Raw genomic sequence first — 18,260 nt, forward strand, 5'->3', positions numbered from 1 at the left:
TCAGCATGAGATGAAATCATTATACACACCTATCAAAAAATTGATTGACTTTCTCATCTAAAAAAATGGTGAATCACAGAGATAAAATTACAGCCGGTGCAAATGTTGCATTTCAAAACAATTTATCAGGGCTCGGCAGCGGCGCAATCAGCTGCTTGTAAGCCCAAGTAAAATCAGCTGGAATTATAAATCTGACCAAAATATGGAATCCCTCTTTTCAAAATAAAATTAAAGCACATCCCAAACGGGTTAACATTTTAGACTTTGCTGTGGCTTATGCGCAGCTGCCGAGCCCTGAAATTTATAGACAGATAAAAAATCTTTCTCTATTGATGAGGAGGCCTTTTTTTTCGAATTACGCCTAACCAGAATGAGTTGTTTGCAAAAGCTACTATTAACTTGGCTCAATAAAATTCGCCACTAAAGATAAAAAAGGAATAAAGTGAGCAAAATTTGGCAAAAACTGATATTCATATGCAAATTTTGGAAGAATAAAAATCTTACCAAAAAATCAAAGAGAGAGGGGACAATGGGCAGTTTATTACACTAGTACCCAAAGTTTTTTATAAATATTTCTTATTCGTTGACTTAACAACTTTGGGGACTTTGGTAAATTTTGATAGGTTGGCTCAACAAGTTAAATGTTTTAATGTTTCAACCATTAATTCTAATTTAAAAAAGGGTAAATTAGAGTTTCATCATTTGAGATATACATTAATTTAACAGCCATTGTTTTATCCCTTTAGATCTCTGCCTAAAAATATTTGATTGATTGATTTAATTTAGGCAACCGAGGCTACAGTTGTGGAATTTAGCGAGGACGGACAAATCAAAAGTGAAAAAGTTCTGGAAGTTGAATTGGTGCAAAGAGGAGATATTGTTAAGGTATTTTATGATTATAATTTCCACAGCCACTCCTTAAATTTTAATTTATAACTTTCATTTAATAAAGCTTCCTAGGAACATTTTCTAGCAACTTAATATAACTTACTAGCTTTCGATAAGATGTTTTTATATACTAGATACTTACATAAATCAGAGAGAGTACAATGGGCTGTTTATTACACACCTCTCCAAAGTTTTACAATAACCCTTTCTTATTCATTGGGTTCACAATTTGGGGACTTTAACTGAATTTTGATAGGTTGGTTTATAAAGTTGGATGTTCAAACGTTTCAACCACTAATTTTAATCTACAGAAGGATTAATTTTATGTGTCATCATTTGAGATGTACATCAATTTATCGGCCATTGTCTTATCTCTTTAGATCCCTGTATATCAATAAAAAAATGATCTCCCCCTTTGTAGGTTGTATCTGGCTCAAAAGTACCTGTGGACGGTAGAGTTTATTCTGGGGAGTCTACTTGCGACGAATCCTTGATTACTGGAGAGAGTATGCCTGTCAGGTTAAACTTGTTATGTGCAGTAACTAAAGGGAAGTGAATAAGAAGGGGGATGGGAGAAGGAAGTGGGTTGTGGGCAAATTTTCACTTAGAATTGTCTTTCAGAATCCTGGTCCCTTGTCCCTGGATGTATAGTTTCTTATTATAATTTTGTAAAATATGTAGGTGTATGTGTGTATCAATTATATTGGTTTACAATAGTTATTACCCTTTCTCCGAAAAATGTTAGCCTATTTTCTGTATAGGTATCCCTTGCTCTCTCATTGTTAAACCTATCAAAATTAGATATACATATACCTAAAAGTTAAATGCCTATTTAACACATAATTTTATGGATTAGTTGATATAGGTGATGTGTAAATTTAAAAAAAACTAGTTTTACTCTTATAATTGTACATTCTATATCCGCGGAAAGCCCTTTATAATACGATACGAAAAATAACTATTCTTGAAATTAATTTTTCTTGTAATATTTTAGAAAAGTAAAAGATTCTTTGGTAATTGGAGGTTCTATAAATCAAAATGGTCTTATTTTTGTTAAGGTAATATGTTAAATTTAAAAGCAAAGCTTTTCTATAGTCTAGTTGTGTTCTTCAATTTCTAAGGTCTAATCTATATAAAGATAATTAATAATTTAATCATCTCGTTTTTTTTATATATGTGACAGTCCTTGTTCATGAATATGTAGTTTGAAAACAATATTGTTACTTAGATCTTACACCAGATTTTTCATGATCTTTTATAAAGTGAAACATGTAGTGGGCTAAAATTACGATCTCCCTCCCCCCCACCTTACACAATTCCCTCCCCGGTGGAATTGCAAGCTTTCCTTTGAAAAGTCAAGTCTTTATAGCTTATATTTACATTAAAAAGGCTCTATAAAAAAAGACACCAATAGATACACTAAAGAGCATCTGATTCAAATTGAGTTATATGAGTTATGTCAACTAAAAAAGCTAATAATTTTTAATTGAAGGCGACTCATGTAGGTGAAGATACTGCTTTGAGGTGAGTTTAAATTTTTATATTATTATTTATATGTATAATCGTATTTAAGACAGCTTCCCGCGGTTATAAAAATGAAAAATCATAAGATTATAAGAAACCAATTTGTTGGCTCGAGGGGCCGAAGGCCTTGGTTTACAAATATGGTATTGATTTTATGATTTTTTAAATATTCGTGGATAATTGTCTGTATGCGATGTTATATATGCTGTTTCGAAGCCATACTGGAGCGAAAAAAAGTAATTTAAATAAATTGATATATCGTCTCGTACATTAAAATTCATTTCATCACAAGTTTTATTTTCATTTAATATGATCCGGTATCTTAAATTTTAAACCTTATCAAATTTTCAAAAATGTATTCTTTTACATATTTGTTTAATTTTTAGTCAGATTGTAAAGTTGGTTGAAGATGCACAAACTAGCAAAGTAAGTTTCGTGATTTTTATTAGTAATTAAGAAAATAATAAAGTTTGTAGTAAAAGTAGTAAAATTTAGTCAGAAGTAGCCAAATAATATTAATAGCCTAAAACCAGGATTCGGCATAGGTAGCCGTGTTCAGCCGCGCTGGTTGATAACGCTAATACTTTTATTATGTAAATTAGTTGCTGTTTCCAAGCCGTGTTTATATTTAATCAGCCGCTAATCATGTAATACACCCGTAGCTTGCAGCTTGTATATTTTGCTTTGGTCAGAAAGATAGATATCTGTTTAGTGTATTATGAATTAAAATAATTTATGTTTAGGCTCCAATTCAACAACTAGCAGACAAGATAGCTGGATATTTTGTTCCTGTAGTAGTTTCTGTCAGGTAATTTTTCATTCCAACATAACTTGTTTGTCAAACCCTGTTGGGAGCTTTAACCATGCAGATCATATTCTTGTACCTTACCTAACCTAAACTGTATGCGTCTTAAAAATTACTACTATAAAGTTTTTTTTTTTTTTTTTTTTAACTATAATGTCAAATTACCTGAACATGGACAATGACATATAAACCTTCTTACATTTTAAGCTACCCTTTGCAATAAAAAAATCATCAATGTGTTTTGTTAGTAGTAGAAAACATTAAAATTTTGAATGTTTTGAAATCTTCTATCTGAGAAACCTCCAATGAAAACATCCAAATGTAAATTTTTCTAAGTGCTCCGTGTGAAAATGCTATTTTTTTGTTCAGTATGGTAACCCTGATAATTTGGATGAGTGTTGGTTACATAGACACTCATAACATAACAAATTGCCAAAACCAGCTAAAAAGCAGTCCGACCGCCATAGATGTTTTATACTTATTATGGTCCTTGTTGATGGAAATGTTGACAAGAAGTTTCAGAAAATCACGTTTCTCCTGAAACGTTTCAGACATACGGACAATCTAAATTTTGAGAAGCTTCGCTACTAAAAGTGTTCTTTCTTTTTAGTTTGGTAACCCTAATAATTTGGTTGAGTGTTGGTTTCACAGACAACTATCACATATCTATTATACAATGTTAAAATAAATATGAAAAAATCCAAAAACACGTTAAAAAGCAGTACGACCTCCATATATCTTTTATACTTGATTATGCTCCTTGTTGATGGAAATGTTGACAAGAAGTTTCAGTCTTCTATCCTTTATAGTAGCTGAGAAAAATACGTTTCTCCTGAAACGTTTTAGACATACGGACAATCTAAATTTTAGAGAAGCTTTGCTACTAAAAGTGTTCTTTCTTTTTAGTTTGGTAACCCTAATAATTTGGTTGAGTGTTGGTTACGCAGACACCCTTAACATACCCGTCTCACAAATGGAGAGAGATAATTATGAACCAGAGGCGCTCAACTGGGCATTTGCTTTTAGAATGGCGTTAACAGGTATTCCATTGTGGCTTCGAAACCGATTGATATCCGCTGGATTAGAACTGGTTGTCAGACATAATGAGAAATCATGTTGAGCATCGTATTATAGACAATTTTCTACAAATAACAAAATAAAAAAAAACATAAATTTATAACCAGTTTTGTTACCCATTGCCCGTGGACCCTCGTAGCTCAACAATGGTATAATTTTATAATTTTTCATTTTAATATCCGCGGAAAGCTGGCTTTAATACGATGCGTTGAATAACTATTCAGTTTTTCTAAAATTAGGATATGTACGTACGTCACTTAGAGAACCCCCCTAAAGATTTGTATTCAACATATTTGTTTTTAAAGTTTACTTTCCCTCACTCTGTACGTATGTTTGTATGTATCACTGGTACATTAAAGATTTTAAACTAAGAAAAATGAGGATTTGTGGTTATGTTTTTTTCAAATTTATTTAGGGTTTAAGTTACAAATTTAGAGTTTCTTTTGGGTATTATATTTAAGGGATATGTGTTTTTTGATGCTAACTGTTTGGAAACCAGCCATTTTTGGCCTATTTTTACTACTTCCACCAATTTAAAGAACGAAATAATAGCATTGAATTTTTAATTGTTCTATGCAGTATTTGGAAGTTTATCATATAAATTAGTGGGATATATTTTAATTTCTTAAAGTTCTTTGTGATTTGTTTGTCTGTTCATGAAAAAAAAAGGAATCTTTCTTTATTTCAAAAAGTCGAAGTAGCTTATAGTGCCTAATAAAAAATGACGTCATGCAATAACAATAACTAATGATATGTCAGTATATATTGTAATTGACCAATGGTAACTGTATACTGGCCTATAATTGTTCATTTTGTATTGAATGACGTCTTTTTAGGCACTATAAACTGCTTCCAAAAAGGCGTCAGTTTTCATAAAAACTAATCTTGTTATATTTTCTAATTTTAGTGTTAGCAATTGCATGTCCTTGCAGCCTTGGCTTGGCGACTCCTACTGCTGTTATGGTTGGTACCGGAGTTGGGGCTGTCAATGGTGTTCTTATTAAAGGTATACTCACACAAGATTTAAAACATCCATTAGCAGCCCAACAACAAGAGCTTATGTGGTATCCGCCGAGGATAAATGGCAGACACCGGAGTTCAATTAGATTACGGCAGTGTGACAGACGTGGACACCTTACTATAGAGAAGCTACGCTTCTCTAGCATTCACCCAATAATAATCAACATCTATTTCAGTTGTCACTTTATTGCAGGTCTAAAGGGTACTAAAGCTATATACAACAAACAATAACTACACAGATAGGAATAAATAATCATAACATAAAAGCATTATAATACATACACAATAGTCAGTTTGGGCAATAATGATCCCCCATCCCTGGAGAGGGTGGGGGAGAATTAACAATACAGTTAACCATAATAAACTTGGCAGATTCAATCATTAATTTTAAGCATAGGGAGGGGGTCGTCAGACCCCTTCCCCAGGACTCGGGGGAGGGCCATTGACCCTCCACCGAACCCCGGTCAGGGGTGCCATAGGCATGGCTCACGGTTGCCGAATACCACAACTCTCCCCTCGGAAGGCTGGGAGAGGGTTTCCCTACCAGACTTCCGACAGTGGTTGAGGCCTTCGGTCCGCTCCTTAGGGCTAAGATATATACAAACGATAATGATTCAATGGAATCCTAGTGGTGAGTGTTTCTCAGGGTTGATGGGCTCCCAACGTGGGGTAGAAGGCAGAGGCTGGCTTTGGTTGGACACGTTGTTCAGCGCCGGCAGGTGTCAGGTTGGCGGGTGGCACAGTTGTTGCTGGGACAGTCAGCAGTGGGGCATGCTGGTTGTTGTTGGCAACGGCTGGGGCACTGGCTGCCAAGTTGACCGTCTGGGCGGCAGCCTGACCACCCGAGGGGCCGCGGGGTCTGCCAGAGGGCGGTCCTGGCCTGCCTGGGCGGTCATGCCCGCTATCGGCTGATTGCATGGACACCATTTCCTCGGCTGCTTCCCGGCCGATGGGAATGGCATCCCAGTCTACTGAAAAGTCCCGGGACTTGGCATGGGTGAGCCGGGCTCTGGCCAAGGCTTTCCTGTACAAAGTTGGATGGTACAGGAACACTTGTGACATCGCATTCAGGGCTGCCCGGACACCTCCTTGTGCTGCTGCCAGAGAAATGATGGTCAGATCCCCCAACAGTTTGAGGATTAACAACAGCAGACACAGTATGGCTGCGCCATCTCCCCACTTGTGAATAGCTTGTCTGAACCCAGCCCAGACATCCAGGGCGGCCTCTCCTTCCTCCGCCAGTCGGTCGATGTTGTAGGACACTATCCCATGGTCACCTGTGGCCGAACAGCTGCCTTGCTGAACGCATGAGCCATAGGACAGGCCGGTCAGCATGGCGCTTTTATATGCTGGGAACGCCAGCAGTTGCTGCCAGTCATTCAACTCAGCCTGCGAATACAAGCCCCCTGAACTGAAGTCATCCAGGGGTTCTGTCAACAGCTGCTTAGGCGTATCCAGCGAGGGTGGCCTCTTCTTAGGAGCGGGGGTTAACTCTATCCAGCCTTCCTCCGCGTGCACAGTCAGGGGGTATGTGGATGAGCAGGGAATCTTGGTGGCGTGGCCGCTATACACTCGTGTCACGGCGTCTACAAACCCTGTGGGCTCTACTGGCACTTTGTCCCAACACTCCTTGTGTTCACGGACAACATATTTGTTGCGTTGGCAGGTAAGCTGGAGCAGGACATCTCCCCTCAGCACCGAGAACGTGCTCCCCTGGACACGCACCGGGTGGGCCGGGTCTAGTTGCTGGAGCTTCCAGCAGTTGGCCGCTACTTCTTCTGCTGCTGTGCTTTTCATGCGGGTCTCCAGAGTAAATCCAATATAACCTGCATGTATCTGGGCCTGCAGGGGGACATCAACATCCCTGGCCGATACTCTGGGTAGCGCTGCCGCGGCTGGGTCAGCTGCCACGAACAATGCTGGGTGGTTGGTGGCATGGGCCTCAAAGTCGCAGTTCACTATTGAGGTGGGGTTGGTCATGTTGATGAAAAACTGGGCCTGATGGTCAACCAGGAACGCATCCATCACTAGGCTGGGCTGGAGGCTGCGGATCAGCCTCAAGGGGCAATCTCTCCCCAGGTGATCCCACACGTAGGTGGCTTCCCCAGTGATGCAAGACAGCTCTGAATGGGGACACTCCAAGGTCAGGTGGTCAGATTGGGACTCCACCCGTCCATCCTCTACTACGTAGGTCTCTTCCTTAACCAGCAGCCGTCGCTCCTGGAGCACTAATTCATTGGGGTACAGCTGGCCCTCGAAGTGGACGTCCTCCCCTTCACAACCCACCCCCTGGGGGCTGTTGACGAGGGCGCCCACCATGTCGAGGGTGAAGAACAGGGGATGGTTCAACTGGAACGTCAGTGGCTGGGTCTTGCCTGGCAGCGTGTAGACTCGGTTCCTGGCCAGGTCTCGGCACGTTTCTGGATCTATCTTGGTTGGCCTCATGAGGGTGGGGACCGAGGTCACCTTGAGGTGACCCCATACCCCACACCTGAATGTCCACTGGGACACAGTGAGCTGGCAACTGTATCCTGTTGTTTCCCTCACCTTGACTTGCTGCAGGACGTGTACTTCATGGCCCAGGGGCACCTCCTGGTGTAGGGGTTCCGTGTTGCACATCTTTTCTTTATTGTAGGCTGTGACGTGGGTGGGGTTGGCGCAGTCCCATCCCACCAGGACGTAGCTGGTTGTAGGCCACACGGCTGCCAGAAGGAGGCCCCACAGGACCATCCACCAGTGAGAGAAGCTTCCAGGCAGCCTTCTACCTCGCACACGCGGCTGGGGATCTTCGGCTCGGACCACGGCTGCTTCTTGGGGCTGGACACGGCTGGGCTGCTCCTGGCTAGATACAAGTTTCCATTGAGCGTTATCTTTGTGTGGCCGGGACACCCCGATACCCTCCCCAATGAGAGACTGGCAAGCGACTGGCACTTGCCTGGGTGTCGGCTCCCCTAGCCCCAAGTGGTCCCTTCCCTTGTCCAAGGCATGCCCAATGGCATGGGGCTGAAGTGCGTGTGGCACAGGCTCGCCCTTACTCATGTCCCTCCCCTGCCCTAGGAACTCAGGTGCATGTGGCACAGGCAAGTCCTTATTTTCCCAAATTTCAATCTCCCCAGCCTCTGGTGCAGGGGGCACAGGCAAGGCTGGGGTTTTACAATGGCTTGGATACAACACATTTATCAAATTTAACTTATCCTGGCTCGACTGGGGTTGCTGGGCAGCTGGGTTCCTTCGGCTGGCAGGGGGCTCTGGCTGGCATGTAGTTGGGCTCTCCCTGCAGGCTGGTGGCGCTGGCTGGCTGGGGGTGACGGGTGTCACCCCTTCCTCTGGGACTGCTGGCTCGTTCCAGGATCCAGGTCTCTCGGTGGCGGCGACGGTTGTCGCCCCAGGCACCAGGTTGGAGGCTGGCTCGTTCCAGGATCCAGGTATCTCGGTGGCGGCGACGGGTGTCGCCCCAGGCACCAGGTGGGAGGCGCTGGATAGCACCCCCCAGTCATCACAGGTGGCGGCGCCGGGTGGCGCCCCATACATCGATGTTGATGCGCTGGCTAGCGCCTCCTGCCTCTCTCGTTCAGCGGCCGCCAGGGCCTCCCCGTACATCGTCTCAGTGACGCTGGGTAGCGTCCCTTCACTCTTGCTGGGTAGGCTCGGCCGAGCAGGCTCCATCATGTTGAGGCTAAAAGGCTGGGGCCTCAGGACTTCTGGCTCGGCGATGTTGTAGGGTTGCACCAGCTCCGGCCCCGGGTGGTTGAGACTGAAGCCCAGGCCAACCCGGTTGGGTTCAGCCGCGCCGCCCAGTACGTTGATCCTAGCTGGGACGGTCCCAAACTGCGGCATCCCGTCGGCTCGGTCCGCGGCTTTGGGGGCGGCTGCTTGCTGCGGTGGTGCTGGGGGCGCGCTCCCTTCCATGTGGGCCACTCTGCTGGGCTTCCCGGGAGGGGCACCCTTATCGGCGGTGCGCCTGCGGCTGGCTACCTGGGCCCAGTCAGCTCTGCAATCGGCCGCCGTGTGACCGTCGTAGTGGCAACGCTCGCACTTGGCAGAACGGTCACGGCGTGGCTGGGTGCATCTCTCCTCTAGGCTAACTTCCATAGGCGTCGGACAGTCTCGAGCTCGGTGGCCTCTCCCCTGGCAGCGGAAGCAGCGACCTGGAACCTTGTCATCTGGAGCGACCCTCCCCATCTGGTGGAGACCCGGAGCCAAGGAGCCAATCTCCATAGGCTCCGACTCATCATATTGGGGCAACTGGATGCAGGCAGATCCAGTCAGCCCGTCGGTAGAGTCCACTAGGCACACACCCTCCTTCAGCTGCTTGGTAATCATGGTGACGGTGAACATGGCTCTACGAGTGTACTCAGGTACACTCGTGATCTCATGTCCCATCATGACGCGTTTCACATTAGCGTTACGAATGCCACGATTTAATTCGTCCACCAACAACTCGAGATCCTCATGGCTGTAGGCGTCCCTATACAAGGCACACTTAGTTGATATGTATGCTTGTATAGGTTCTGTCGAGTGTTGCTTGTAATCCCTAAACGCTTGTTTAAGCGTTTGGGATTCAAAAGCAGGACGAAATAGCATTTCACACTCGGCCTTGACCTGTTCGTAGGTCAAGGCTTGGCCTGCCTCGCCAAACAGATGGGACGCCATTTCCGCCGCTTGCCCTACCAGTGACAGTAAAAGGGCGTTGCGGCGGTTGAGGGAGTCATGGGGTGGCACGAGGTAAGCCGCCCATGACATCTCGAGTCTGCGGATATGTGCACTCCAGGATTGCTTGGGCGGTCCTCTAAACTCCGGCAGGTTACTCAGCATCAGCTTGCGGTACTCGGCTGGAGCCGGCTGAGGGTCATCCTGGAGCCATCCTGGGGCTTGGTCGCCTCCTGGCGCTTGCGGCTGGTCCATCGGGTCAACGGTTCAACGGCGGGACGCAAAGTTATAAAATACTAGAATAAATGGTTTGTCACTTGAGGCTTTCTAGCCTAACAGCCAACACTGTTTTTATCACTAGGTTGGTAGTTTAGTTACAAAGATATAACTTAGCTGTGCTTATCACTAGTTGGATTCTGAGGTTGTAGAGTAGGCTGGTAGGGGTAGATATATGTTGAGGGTCTGAACTGCTGTCAGGAACTGATTTGGTTTTCCTGAGGAGGGAGCTTGTAATTCCTTATCTTCGTAAAATACCTCTGCTAGATGCTATTGAGTAGCTCCGCTCCGGTGTGTGTGTGTGTGCGTGAAATCTCCTGCCCTTGCAACGCGCTTACGCACCGTCAAATCCGCGCACACAGGTAAAACGCGCACTTATCCCTCAACTCGCTCTCTCATTGGTCCGCTTTGTCCGTTGAATTTTATGATATTTCCGCACTCCGTTGCGTGATCCGTGAATGGCACTCTGTGTTCCCGGTCACTAGCTCCACACCGCGGACGGACTTAGTCTGGTGTGGGTAGGAGGGGAGAAGCGCGTGAGGGGACGGGGGTAAATCCGTCCGTTCCCCCTGTGAGGAAGGGGGGGGGAGTGCTGTGGGTTTGAGATAACTGTGTGGTGAGGTAATGATGCCTTTTCTCCTTAATCCTAGGCTTATCTATTATATCACCTTGGTTGTATTTCCTTCAGTGGAGAGTGGGCTCCTCCCTTTCCTCTGGAATAAGGGGTGTATTGTTGTTGTGCTGTAGGCTTGAGGGGATTAGATTGTGTATCAGGGTCCTTGTTATATTACATCTAGCTTCTATTTTTGTCCTTATCACAATTACATAACAGATTTGTTTACCAACCCTGTTCTATTTTTAGTTGTTATCACAATACACAATAAATCCAAGCCTGTTCTATTTTTTAGTTTTATCACAACACAACAAATTGTTTGCCAATCTTTGCTCATAAATCTATTGTTTAGCCATCACACCAGGGTGGTAATCCCTGCAATGTGATATAATATCTGTTTTTCTAGATGGGTGGCTGCGTTGTAGCCTCTCAGGATACTTGGAGTTGACGTAGTTTTCTCTGCTTTGGTGCACTACACTCGTATGTTGGCTCGCAGCTCGCAGCTATGTGGCATGTTTCAGCCTCTCGGCGGCAGGGAATGTCCCGTCCTGCTAGCGCCGCTGATCCAAAACCGGCTGATGGCGGCAGGGAATGTCCCGTCCTGCTAGCGCCACTGGTTCGGATCCTGCTATCTCTTGCAGTAAAATTGGCCTATTTTCAGCCGTTTACACTGATTTGGCTTGTTTCAGCCGGTCCGCAGGCCTGTTTCAGCCTTTTGAGCGCTCAATTCTCCGTTAGATGTCGGCGCTTCTCGCGGTTCTTCATCAAGTTTTGCTGTGTCACTTCCACAACTGCCGGATGCAGAGTTAGACCTTGCTATCCAGGGTGGGTAATTCAGGTTGCTTGTGTCAGTTTTGCCAGTTTCACTGCTGGGAGTACCTTAGCCTCAGCTGCGCGTCTGCTCTACACTTGTGGTTCGCCGTAATCTCACACAGCTGTCACCAAAAGTTGTGGTATCCGCCGAGGATAAATGGCAGACACCGGAGTTCAATTAGATTACGGCAGTGTGACAGACGTGGACACCTTACTATAGAGAAGCTACGCTTCTCTAGCATTCACCCAATAATAATCAACATCTATTTCAGTTGTCACTTTATTGCAGGTCTAAAGGGTACTAAAGCTATATACAACAAACAATAACTACACAGATAGGAATAAATAATCATAACATAAAAGCATTATAATACATACACAATAGTCAGTTTGGGCAATAATGATCCCCCATCCCTGGAGAGGGTGGGGGAGAATTAACAATACAGTTAACCATAATAAACTTGGCAGATTCAATCATTAATTTTAAGCATAGGGAGGGGGTCGTCAGACCCCTTCCCCAGGACTCGGGGGAGGGCCATTGACCCTCCACCGAACCCCGGTCAGGGGTGCCATAGGCATGGCTCACGGTTGCCGAATACCACACTTACATGATAATTATATATATTTTCAAAAATATTCTTTTACACAGTCAGATCAGGTGTGCTTAAAAGAAAAATATCAATACGGTTATATATAGATTAAGTTTAAAAATTAGTTGTACTTAAAATTTTACTTAAAAGATCTGCTTTTCTAAGTCTCTATGTATCTTATTATTTTAAGAAGTAATATTTTTGTCTGTAGCTTAAGATTTATATAAATACTAGCTGATTAAGTTCTCCTTTTGAGATAGCTCCGATAATTTTAAGCTATTATAATATTTATTTTAAACTTTACGATGGTTTTAGGCTATTTTTCATCTCCTTTTGATTACCACTTATATGGTAATATGCCGCTAGTATATCATATCATATCATGCTGAATTTTTATCGTTAATATCTACTGTTTTAAAAAATGTACTATCTTGTAGCAATTAGAGAATTAAAACCTATATGTATTAAAATTAAATATTTCAAAATATGAAATTATAAAAATCACGAAACTTATTTCTTAGTTTCTTGCCCTGCATTTTGTAACAGTTTGAAGGAAAATTGGGTTAGGAGAATTGTATGGGCATGCAGGTTGTTTTTATTCCAATTTGAAATACAGTCTTCTTTGCTTAATTTGAGTGATTTGTCTAAAAGCGAATTACTTAGGTAAGATTTAGAAAGCGTAGCAACTCTATAATCAATTTTGCATCAACTCTTATACATTTATAATCTGATTATTCAATTTTGACACTATACAAGTGTTAATGTCCGTTTGTCCTACCAGTTCAGCGCTTCGCTTTTATGGATGTTGTCATCCTTGTTGTTTCTATAAATGCTCATATTTAAACTTCCTATTGTATAGGATTATGGGGGGTGGGGTGTGATCACAGGGTTTTTTAACCCCCCCCCCATATTCAATTGAATATGATTTACTTTACAAGGCATAGGAAAAAAGCAAGCCGTTCTTATTTTCTCTGCTCCCTTCCTGAACTACAAATGAATTCTTAAGAGCAACTTTTTTTTGGGGGGGGGGGGAGGGAGATTAGAATATAGAATTAGTTTTTTTCTTCGGCACCTCGGGGCTAAAAAAACTGGTTTTAATCTTATAATTGTACATTCTATATCCGCGGAAAGCCGTTTATAACACAATGAAAGAATTTAAGAAATAACTATTATTGTCCATGTTTTACCTTTTACCTTTATTTTGGCAGAAAATAGTAGTAAATCATATTCAATTGAATATGGGGGGGGGGGGGGGCAACTCTGTTTAACTTTAGCTAAATAAAGGAAATCGGAGGGTTTATCAACAAGGATGACAACATCCATAAAAGTGAATCAGTAGTACAAACAAACAGTAACACTTGTAGATTGTCAGAACTGAATAATCAGAATATAAATGTATAAGTATAAACAGAATTATAAGTTAATATTATAAAGTTGTTCCACTTTCTTAATCTATCTGTTCTAGATGTACAGACGGACGGACGTGAAACCAACCCCAATTATAGAAAAGCTTTGTTTTTAACAGCAGTAGATATAATTAACACCCCTTCCCATATCATCTTACATGTATGATATGACCCTTCCCCCCTCTACCTACCCCTATTGGATAGATAACTAAAAGCTTTTCCTTAATCTCTTATAATATTACCCCCCCCCCCCCCCCCACGCCAAACATGTATAGACTCATAGAGTCATGGAAAATTTTAATTTAAAATCTCTGTGAACACCCCACCCCCATAATCCTTTGCAATAGGAAGTTTAAATATGAGCATTTATAGAAACAAAAATTAAATTTTACTTTTATTTGAGCCAATGTTAGATATACCCAATGGTAATATTTAAAATTTTCACTTGGTTAAAAAGTGAAGACACTGCTAGTTTTAACCAACCAATTAAAATATCCTTGTATTTATGTTTTGACATGTCCTATACTCAATAGGCATCTATTAAATGTAATCTAAATAAAACAAGGATAACAAGATTATCATCCATTGTCTTATCTCCTAAGTTGTTTACAACCCCCTCCCCCACACATACTCACACAATACAAATACACATAATAAATACTAGGATATGACAATGAAAGAAAAATCGAGATTTTTGGAATAAAGAAAGGGGAGAATAAATTATTTAAAAGTCTTATCTATTATACAAATTTTATATCTAAGTTTTCATATTTATTGAATTGTTTACAAGTAAAACTGATATGGTTCTGATATCGCAAAAACCAATCAACCAATATTATTTTTTTATAATTCATTCTATAAAAATAAAAAACTCATCAATATTTAAATTTTTAAAAAAAATTTGTATAAAAAGTAAAAAAAAACACTGAGAAAATATTAGGTGTAGAGGTTTCGTGTTCTTTCTAGACAGCTATATTTGCTATTTTTCCAAATTTTGACGGAACGAAAAAATTTATTGGAAAATATCAGTAAATATTAACTTTCAGGATCGTAAAAATTTAGAAAAGATTTTAATATTTATGTTTCATGTCTAAATTCAACCCTTTCCCTAATTATTATAAACGACTTTGGACAGTTAGAAAATAGGGGGAATATTAAAGAAATATTGACCCATTAGTTTCAAATTTCCATCGTCAAAGATATATTGAATAGATTTCAAGTAGACATATGTCTGAATATTATTGATGTTTTTTTAGGTGCTGAACCTTTAGAGAATGCGCATAAAGTAAAGACAATTGTATTTGATAAAACAGGAAAACATTATTGATTTTAATTTTTATTAAGAACATTTTTTCGTATAAAAATATTTTAAAATCATTAGATTGATAATTTTAAAAAAAAATTCTATAAAGACATAATAATGTATTTAAAATAAATTTGTCGTCAATTTAGGTTGCTTAAATAAACCTCATTTATTGGTCAGTTCGTTCATACAGTAGTATTCGAGAGGATCGAGTTAAGGAGAGTATCGTTATTTTAGCCAGTTGCAAGTATCACTTTATTAGAGAACAATCTGGTGCAATATCCAAGTAATAGTATTTCAATAAACATACGAAGTCCATGAAGTTTTATAATAACATTTTCTAATTCGTTTGCTTTCAACTTTAGAAACTTTACTGAAATTTGATTTGTTGATTCATTAAGTTGAGTGTTCAAACGTTTTAACTATTAATCTTAATTTATAAAGGGGTTAATTTTGTGTATCATCATTTAAGATGTACATCTATTTGTTGGTTATTGTCTTATCCCTTTAGATCCGTGCAAAAGAAGAGTTGTTGACAATCATCTAGTCTTTTTAATATCCCATCTTGTAAATAACAGTTCTTTAATAATCAAAGAATAATGTTTGTTTCATATAGGAACAATAACTCATGGAGTGCCTATGGTGTCCAACATATTCATTCTAAAAGAATTGAATTCCAACCTGGCAAAATCCTTTGCTACCCTCCTTGCTTTAATAGGTAAGAAGCCTTGGCAATAGCGTAATTTGTAACATGTATTCTTGTTGTCGGGTAGGTGTCAAGTTCGAGCCTGTACCTTACCGCTCAATAATAGAGACATTAAAAACAGTAACATCAATAGTAAGCTTAGGGGGAATGTCTTGGGCTATAAAAAGTCACAAGTAATCACGAATCACGATGTACAGTTGGGACTTCTAGAAAAAGTCTGTACTATCAAAGGATTGGTTGTCCGTTTGATGTTACTTTACATAATATCCTTAGGGTATTTGGACAGAAATAAGATATATTGCTTACCTTAGTTATCCTAGGATAGCAGGCTCGCCCATGCAAAGTAATTGAAGTTCATTAGTAGCAAAGCTTCTATACAAAGAAAAGCATTTAATTGTTTCCCTCTAAAGAAGGTGTATCAACTTTTTTTTTATAGCTAGCCGGTTCTTTTAGTAAGTAGTAGATGTAAAATTTTTCATAGAATTCAGATATGCAATCGGTTTTTTTTGTAGACCTCTTATTTTTTAAGTAATTTAAGTTTTAAAAAAAAAATTTAGTCGATTTTAAGGTACTAAAATGCAACAAAAAAAAGAAAGAAAATGGCCATTATGAACAAAAATAGTAAGATCTTTAATTTGACACCTTACTTTTTCAATTCAATTGAAAAAATCGATTTTTTTAAACCCACGAGAATAAAAACTTTGAACTTATTTTTTTTTATTCCCCAGGCATAAGAAATAGGCATTATATATACTGTTGGAATGAGAAAAGTATTACAAATCGATCGATTCTAAGCAAAATTGAAATAAAAAGTTTACAATATAGTATATAAACTACAATAAAAGGAATTATATGAAAATATCATATTATACAGTGTGTTTTTTTTATGAGCACTTTTTTGAAAGCAATTTTACCCCACTTATAGTTATCAGAATTTAATGATTAATGGCTTATTTTCTTCGTTTTTTAAGGGAAATTATGAAACAACAAAAAAAAAATTACAGTTTTTGTTGAAAAAGTACAGTAAAGTTGAAAATTAAAAACTTAGGTGTCAACATCTAAAAATGGTTTTAGCGCATTTTTCTTATGCTCAAATAATCAACCTTTTGCAAGAATGGCTGCTAAACACTTCAAAGTTGAGATATAGAGCTAAAAATGTATACAGATACTATTAGGGACATGTACTAGAACATATCAAAGTTTGAAGGTCATATCTCAACCAGGGAGGGAGTACTGGCCCCCCAAAGTCGACTACAGAAAATCCATTTTTTTAAGAAAAATGCGCTAAAACCATTTTTATATGTTGACACCTAAGTTTTTAATTTTCAACTTTACTGTACTTTTTCAACAAAAACTGTATTTTTTTTTGTTATTGTTTATATTATACAGGCAACGTCTTAATTCTTGAATTGAGTATAAAAATGGGAAGGGGGTAAAGAGGGGGTAAAAAAGGGAAGACGAAAGTGTTGCCTGAAAAAAAAATATAATTGGCCATTTGTTTATTTTTTATTTTTTTACTTTTTTTAAATTTTGCTTACAATGGATTCGTAATATTTTTCTGATTCTAAAGGTATATATGAACCCATATTTTTTTACCTGTGAAATGATAAAAAGTTCAAAGTTTTTATTCTCGTGGGTTTAAAAAAATCAATTTTTTCAATAATTACCTGACAAAATTCAAAAAGTAAGGTGTCAAATTAAAGATCTTACTATTTTTGTACATAATGGACATTTTCTTCCTTTTTTTTGTTGCGTTTTAGTACCTTAAAATCGACTTAATCTTTTTTTTAAAAACTTAAATTACTTAAAAAATAAGAGGTCTACAAAAAAACCGATTGCATATCTGAATTCTATGAAAAATTTTACATCTACTACTTACTAAAAGAACAGACTAGCTATAAAAAAAAAGTTGATACTTCCTATCGAAAAAAATAAACGCGCAATAATTTTAGGAACAGCGGAAAGTGGAAGTGAACACCCATTGGCGTCTGCCATCGTCAAATATGTTAAACAGGTATTTCTGCACTGGTTCACCAGCACAAAAACAAGGATAATTTTATCCCTTAGTGGTGTAGCAGCAACAAAGTAAAATACTGTCAGAATGCAAATGACAATATAGAGATAAAGATTACTTTATAATTATACTTTTAAGTTAGTCATTACATAATTGATTTTAGCGTTTTGAATCATGTAAAGAAAACAAAGTAGCGGGTTTTGTCGTATTTTAAGTATTTAGGTTAGATAATTGTTAATGATTGCCTCGCAAGGTTAGGAAATTGGCCCCGCAGGGGCTAGAAATTGTAGAAAAGCTACCGTGAAAATACTACTAAACCCGCTACTTCGTTTTCTTTCCATGTTCCGACTTTTTTTTCAATTAAATCTTATAATTATTAAATTTAGATAACCCACAGTGAAGAAAAGGGTATTCCAGATGATTTTGAAACTGTTCCTGGTTGTGGTCTCAAGGTATTCAAATTTTAAGGAACCAAGGGATTTTGGACAGTTTATTATTATTATTAGTTTCATAATATCATTTTTTAATTAATAGGCTTAACAACTTTTAAGACTTTTATTGAATATTGATTGGTT

At 39.5% G+C, this 18,260-nt stretch overlaps 1 protein-coding gene across 3 annotated transcripts in view; it reads left to right on the forward strand.

The window, feature by feature from the left end:
- Positions 1 to 18,260, forward strand: part of LOC145334141 (copper-transporting ATPase 1-like) — a 96,499-nt gene that overhangs the window by 66,421 nt on the left and 11,818 nt on the right. For all 3 annotated transcript variants that reach the window (XM_080179444.1, XM_080179443.1, XM_080179445.1), the window contains 12 exons: positions 787 to 885; positions 1,310 to 1,407; positions 1,883 to 1,946; positions 2,381 to 2,412; positions 2,799 to 2,838; positions 3,156 to 3,220; positions 4,124 to 4,257; positions 5,202 to 5,300; positions 14,919 to 14,973; positions 15,580 to 15,683; positions 17,624 to 17,685; positions 18,072 to 18,137. In XM_080179444.1, coding sequence (XP_080035570.1) covers positions 787 to 885; positions 1,310 to 1,407; positions 1,883 to 1,946; positions 2,381 to 2,412; positions 2,799 to 2,838; positions 3,156 to 3,220; positions 4,124 to 4,257; positions 5,202 to 5,300; positions 14,919 to 14,973; positions 15,580 to 15,683; positions 17,624 to 17,685; positions 18,072 to 18,137 — 918 coding nt within the window. The remainder of the gene's footprint in view (positions 1 to 786; positions 886 to 1,309; positions 1,408 to 1,882; positions 1,947 to 2,380; positions 2,413 to 2,798; positions 2,839 to 3,155; positions 3,221 to 4,123; positions 4,258 to 5,201; positions 5,301 to 14,918; positions 14,974 to 15,579; positions 15,684 to 17,623; positions 17,686 to 18,071; positions 18,138 to 18,260) is intronic.

Source organism: Acartia tonsa, chromosome 12 (assembly GCF_053477335.1).
Source record: "Acartia tonsa isolate MP-2025a chromosome 12, ASM5347733v1, whole genome shotgun sequence".
Lineage (NCBI taxonomy): Eukaryota > Metazoa > Arthropoda > Copepoda > Calanoida > Acartiidae > Acartia > Acartia tonsa.